This window comes from Urocitellus parryii, chromosome 4 (assembly GCF_045843805.1).
Source record: "Urocitellus parryii isolate mUroPar1 chromosome 4, mUroPar1.hap1, whole genome shotgun sequence".
In the NCBI taxonomy this organism is placed as follows: Eukaryota; Metazoa; Chordata; class Mammalia; order Rodentia; family Sciuridae; genus Urocitellus; species Urocitellus parryii.
In genome coordinates, this window is record NC_135534.1 from 199,508,204 (window position 1) to 199,514,682 (window position 6,479).

The 6,479-nt window shown below is 37.8% G+C and overlaps 1 protein-coding gene across 1 annotated transcript; it reads right to left on the reverse strand.

Moving 5' to 3' along the window:
* Positions 1-3,827: 3,827 nt before the first annotated feature.
* LOC113181064 (olfactory receptor 1N2) lies at positions 3,828-4,823 on the reverse strand. Its single transcript, XM_026386437.2, has one exon. The coding sequence runs from the start codon at positions 4,779-4,781 to the stop codon at positions 3,828-3,830; it is 954 nt and encodes a 317-aa protein (XP_026242222.2). The 5' UTR covers positions 4,782-4,823.
* Between the last annotated feature and the right edge of the window lie 1,656 nt (positions 4,824-6,479).

Here is a 6,479-nt window from a genome sequence, read left to right on the forward strand (position 1 = left end):
AAGATCTCTGTTATGCCTAAAATTTTAATTTATTTGGCACATAGATTTCAGAATAGACTATTATCTACTAAAATATCTTGTCTCCACAGAAATTATTAATAAATAAAATAGTCAACACATTGTTGAATAACTTCGAAAATTATCAGCTAAGGAGAAATTTTCCGAGTGCTTACATATGTGAAAACACATAATTTGGCACTTTTATTCCATAGATCATTTGATTATTTGGTAGGATACAGCATTGTAGATTTCAAAACTTTTCCTTCTCCTTTGGATTAAAAAAAATATATTATTGTACTACATCAGGTCTTTCCAGGGAGATACAGAAGGTCATTCTAATTGTATTCATTTATAATAGTCTCTCCTTTATAGATGTCCTACATCAAGCATGGATATGCTTCAACTACTTAGGTCTTGGGAAAGCAGACACTGACTCTACCCTCTTTACTGCAAACCTGAGTTTATGAGCCCAGTCGTTGTTCTTGACTGTGTCTTTTCCTATCAGTTTCAACATTTAACAAAACGGCAGGCAAAATACTGGAAAAATAGTTCTTAGACTTGACACCAAAAACAAAAGCATGATCTATAAAATATAAACTGATAATCTGAACTTCACCAAAATTAAAAACTTATTCTGTAAAGGATCCCGTTAAGAGTAAAAAGAGAAACTTGAGAGTGGAAGAATATATTTGTAAATCATGTATTTGACAAAGGATTAGTATCTAGAATATACGAGAACTTGCAAAACTCAAGAGTTAACGGGTAGAAAATCCAGTGGGAACATGAGCAAAAGAATTGAAGAAATATGTCATCAAAGAAGATATATAGAGGGCAGATGAGAACAGAAAGTTATTAATTATCACTAGCCACCCAAGAAATGCAAATTAAAATGACAATGAGATTTGACTAGAATCTCATTCTAGGGGTCTCATACCAGAATGACTAAAATAAAAAATAAGGACAACACCAAATGCTTATAAGGATGCAAAGAAACTGGAACATTCATATTTTTCCTGATGGCACTACAAAATAATATAGCCACCAGAAAACAGTATGGAATTCTCTTTAAAAGCTGAACATGTGACTACCTTACAATCGAGGTGCATTTATCCCAAAGACATGAAAACTTATGCTTACACAAAAACATTTATAAGTATTTCCATTTCTTGCAGTATTACTTGAAATAGCCAAAAACAAAAAGAAAGTGGGTAAAGAGTAATGAGATCTGCATGTATTATTTCTTATAACTGCTTATAAGTATATAATTTTTCTAAAAAATAATTAAAGGCTTATTTCCAATTGCACAATGTAAAATACTAGGGTCAATAATTCAAAAGTGTAAAATGAAATGCAAAACTTCCAAATTATCTGAGGAAGATATAACAAATAAAAGAGAGAAAAAGGAAAACAAAAAGCATGATATATAGAAAAAATAAAGTAAATTTAAAAATCAATTCCAAATATCCTGATGAGCACATAAATCTTAGTAGTTTTTTTTTATAAAAATAGACCATTGCAGGTCTAAAGTTAATATGGAGAGGCAAAAGACCTAGAATAGCTAACAATTAGGAAGATGAAGAAATTCAGAGTACTGATATTCCCAGACTTCAATATTTACTATTAAGCTACAGTAGAAAAATATAGTGTGAGATGGGTAAAAAGTGGGGAAAAAGACAACTAAATAAATGAAATGGAATAGAAAATCCAGAAATACAGGCACATAAATATTGTCGACTGACTTTTGACCAAGGAGGAAAAGCAATATAAAAAAGATCAGGTTTTTCTTCAGCAAATGGTGCTTGGACAACTGGGCATCTACATAAAAAATTAAAATAGACATAGATATCACATCTATTACATCTTACAGACTCTATGCAATGGAATATTACTCACCCCTCAGGGTTGCAAGTCATGATACAGAGAAATCTTCAATGTACATTGCTAAGTGAATTAAGCCAATCCAAAAAGCCAATCAACTGTACAATTCCAACTATATACCATTTGGAAAAATCCAAACTATGAGGACAGTAGGATTAATGGTTGCCAGGAGTAGTGGGATAGAGGGATGAATAGGTAGAATACAGAGGATTTTTAGGACAGTGAAACTGTATGATACTATAACAATAAATACATGTCATTATGTTTGTCAAGACCCATAGAATATACAACACCAAGAGCAAATCTAGTGGAAACTATAGGCTTTGGGTGATAGTGGTATGCCAATGGAGATTAATTGATTGTAAGATACATACCACTCTGGTGTAAGATGTTGATAGTGTGGAAGTTGTATTGCAGAGTAGTAAAGGATGTATAGGACCTTTCGGATGAATTTTTTTGTAAATCTAAACTTGCTCTAAAAAAAATTAAGTCTATTGAAAAAAGGCAATATCAGTTACTGCCTACGTGTCCGGGCTGCTGGCACCTAAAAATTTTAGTCTTGTTATTCCCCACAATTGCATAAGCTGATCCCTAGAAATAGTTACCTTTATTCATAAATACATTATTAATGGAATGGTGTGCCAGGGTGACTGGAGAGCAGAGGTAGGGATACTAGAAGTAGGAATTAGCTCCCCAAACCAGAAGTACTACTTACAAACCCAAAATTTTCCTTTTCTGACCTTTGCTTTGGTACTAGAAATTGCAGTAGTAGATTGCTATGGTCAGGACAAAATAACTTAAGTTTAAGGCCAGGATGGTCTGGTCTAGTTTCCCTAATACTCTCATTATTTCTCTCTTCCAATCCAAAGAAAAGAGAAAGAAGGGCCAAGAAAGAATGGCCAAAGTATAATGCCTGCAATGCTTGGTCTTCTTTTAAGAACAAGACCTACTGTACGCCACCAAAAATCCACACCATCCTTTTAAAAAAAACTTGGTCCAGCATGAACTTAATCTTGAGACTTAGAGATCTAGTTACATGTTTGTTTATCTCTTTTTTTTTGTTTATCTTTTTAATTATTGGAGGTTTTTTTTTTTTGGTGCCAACCCCCAAATTTCCTTTACCAATATTAAAAATAGCTACATGTTTTAAAACACATAGCTATAAAGAAGAAAATGATTATCTAATTCCATTGCATAAAGATAACCATTGTTAAGCTTTGTGTCTTATAACACCAATTCCCACGAGAGTGATTCTCATGAAATTACTGCTCTGAAAATTTCCAGCATGCATGATTAATCAGATTTTAAGAAATATTTTATGAAAGAACCCAGAAAATAAGTCATGCACTGAGTATAAAATTGGCACACATAAGGCACTAAACAAATATTGATTTCTTTTTACATATTTGTTATAAGTTAAAGGAAATAGCATGACGTATATAGCATTTTAATTATCATCTCTTGTTTTCATCATTCGATAGCCTTATATGTGCTCTCATACATTCCTGATCATGATCACCACAGTGTGACACAATACAAGGAGAACGGGTATCAGAATCAAACTCACCTGGTTTGAGCAAACTCTTTGCATCCTAAGCCACAATTTTTCAATTCTATCGCAAAGGACAGATGTGAAAAACAATGAAGAACATTGAGAAAGGTCAATAAATGTTTGCATTCTCATCCTGCCTTACCAGGGTGGAATTCCCTGATCCAGACCCCAGTATCACATGACTTATGATAATGTGCTGGTTTTAGAGGGGAGGAGTGGGGACTGATGTTCTGTTCTTAGCAGTGGTTTTTCTGCTGAGAGCAGGAGGGAGGTTGAGGCAGAACATCTCATTCCACAGCTTATAGGAGGGAAATGCCCTTTGGGTTATATCTCTAACTCAAAATCACTGAAGTGTTTGAGGGCAAGAGTTGATCTGGGCATTAGGCTTAGGCCTCAGTCATGGTAAGAAGAACGTCTTCCCGCTGCCAAAAAGTTTGCCCAAAGCCTCCTTCATGTCTCTGTTCCTCAAACTGTAGATGAATGGGTTCAGCATGGGGATAATCACCATATAGAGGACAGCAGCCCTACTTTCCCTCTCTGAGGAGTGAGTTGATGGGGGAAGTAAGTACACACCCATAAGAGATCCGTAGAAGAGCAGAACCACCGTGAGATGAGAACCACAGGTGGAGAAGGCCTTCCACCGCCCTCCGGGAGAGGAGATGCCAAACACAGCCCAGGAAATTCGGACATAGGAGAAGACGATCAGCATGAGAGGAACAGTGAGGAACATCAAACCCATGGAGATGATCATCAGCTCGTTAATGTGAGTGTCAGAGCAGGCGAGCTTCAGCAGAGCACTGGGATCACAGTAGAAGTGGGGGATGGCCGTCTGGGCACAGAAAGCCACACGGGTCAGCAACAGTGTGTGCATCAGAGCGGGACAGTTGGTCAGCACCCAGCACATACCCAGCATTAGTGCACAGAGTCGAGGACTCATACCTGTGCTATAATGGAGTGGCTGGCAGATGGCCATGTAGCGGTCATACGCCATCACGGCCAGGAGGCAGTTGTCAAGGCCACCAAACATAAGGAGGAAATACAGCTGTGCCAGGCACCCAGAATAGGAGATGGTCTGACTCTGCATATGAATGTTGGCCAGCATTTTGGGGATTGAGGCAGAAGTGAAACAGGCATCAGTTAACGATAGATGGGCCAGAAAGAAGTACATGGGAGTATGGAGGCGTGGGTCAGAACTGATGGCCAGGATGATGAGCAGGTTCCCCACCACAGTGACCAGGTACATGCCCAGGAAGAGGCCAAATAGAAGCGGCTGTTCTTCTATCCGCTCAGAGAGTCCTAAAAGGAGGAAGTCTGAAACAGCAGTTTGGTTCACTAGGCTTGGTTTTCCCATCCCTTGTCGTCCTTGTTATCTGTGCAGATAAAACCTTTCCATGTGACAATATTTAATTATCAGTATATTTAATAACTAAATGTTTAAAATATACTAATAATTAAATATTTAATTATATATGTATGTATTCTGTAAATTGTCAGTTCCCAGGATTATAGATTTTATATATATATATTTGGTATGGCCAGAACTATACCAGGAAAATAAAGGAGAGTAAATGGTCCTTGCCAATGAGAATCTCTGGATCTCATTAAAGATGTAAGAAAATACCCACAAGACATTCAGAGAACATTTAAGATACTATCCAATTATGGCATTTTCAGGTAAATGGATGGAGTTGGAGAGTATCATGCTAAGCAAAGTAAGCCAGTCCCCCAAAACCAAAGGCCAAATATTCTCTCTGATAAGTGGATGCTGATCCATAATGGGGGAGCATGGGGAAAAATGAAGGCATTTTGATTAGGCAAAGGGGAAGGAGGGAAAGGGAGGGGACATGGGGGCAGGAAAGATGATGGAATGAGAGGGACATCATTATCCTAGGTACATGTATGGCTACATATATGGTGCTACCCTACATCATGTACAACCAGAGAAATGAAAAGTTGTGCTGCAATTGTGTACAATGAATCAAAATGTATTCTGCTGTCACATACACCTAATTATATAAATAAATAAAGATAATATCCATTCCAATAAAATCATGCTTTCTGTGCTATAACAGGGTCTGGGGAATAAAAGATCAGTTTGATCAGAAAAGTCAGCGTTACGTATTTGGAGGAGATGAGAATTGAGGATGGCCTCATGGGCAAAACTAGAAAAGAAATTTATGATTTCTTTAAATTCTAAAAATTTATGAATTTTTTTTCTTATTAAAGAGAAGATTATGATCTCCATTACTACTATTCCCTCTCCCAACACACAGTCACACACATATAGGCCCACACACATAGGCACACACATGTACTTTAAAGTCTTCTGTGTGGGAGTCAAAAGGAAAAGACACTCTCCTCTCCACTTGCCTCCCACTCCCTAGAAGATGACCTCATCCGTTCAGACCAGGTCTGAACTGTTCACCATCTGGGAGCACAGGACACCAGGGCTGAGGGCAGGGGGGCTCTGCGATATCCTACATTCCGTTGACTGCTGGGATGTTCCTTTCACAAGAGGGACAGGGATTCTTACTCTTTCACGGCTCTCCTTTATCTGTGTCTTCTCTTCTGTCATCTATTCTGGGAGCTGATATTTTAGAACCCCTGTGCCTTCACCCCTACACTTGAACTGCATCTCTCTGATATTTATTTCTTATCAGATAGAGGCAAGGTGAAAAATATTGGACCTTGGCATTCTTGAATTAAAATGGATGGAGTTGGAGAATATCATGCTAAGCAAAGTAGCCTCTCTGTCTGCCCTCCTAGGATTCAGAGCAAGCCGGCATAAAAGGCCGTCTCATGTTGGCCTCACAGAATTTGAGTTCTGTTTGCTTCTGTGGTTCATAGAGAGGCTTCTGATCTTAGGCAGACTCAGATTACATAACCCAGAAACTTGTGCCTGATCATTTGGCTAGTAAAAAGGTGTGTGTGTGTGTGTGTGTGTGTGTGTGTGTGTGTGTGTGTTAACCTTCCAGATCCTCACCTGTTAGAGTAAGAATCAATTTTAGGCATCTTTAAATTCTCTCCTTTAGATGGAAAATTCTCACTG

Coding starts and splice junctions, on each gene's coding strand:
- LOC113181064 (XM_026386437.2), bottom strand. CDS start 4,781: ATGGGAAAACCAAGCCTAGTGAACCAAACTGCTGTTTCAGACTTCCTC.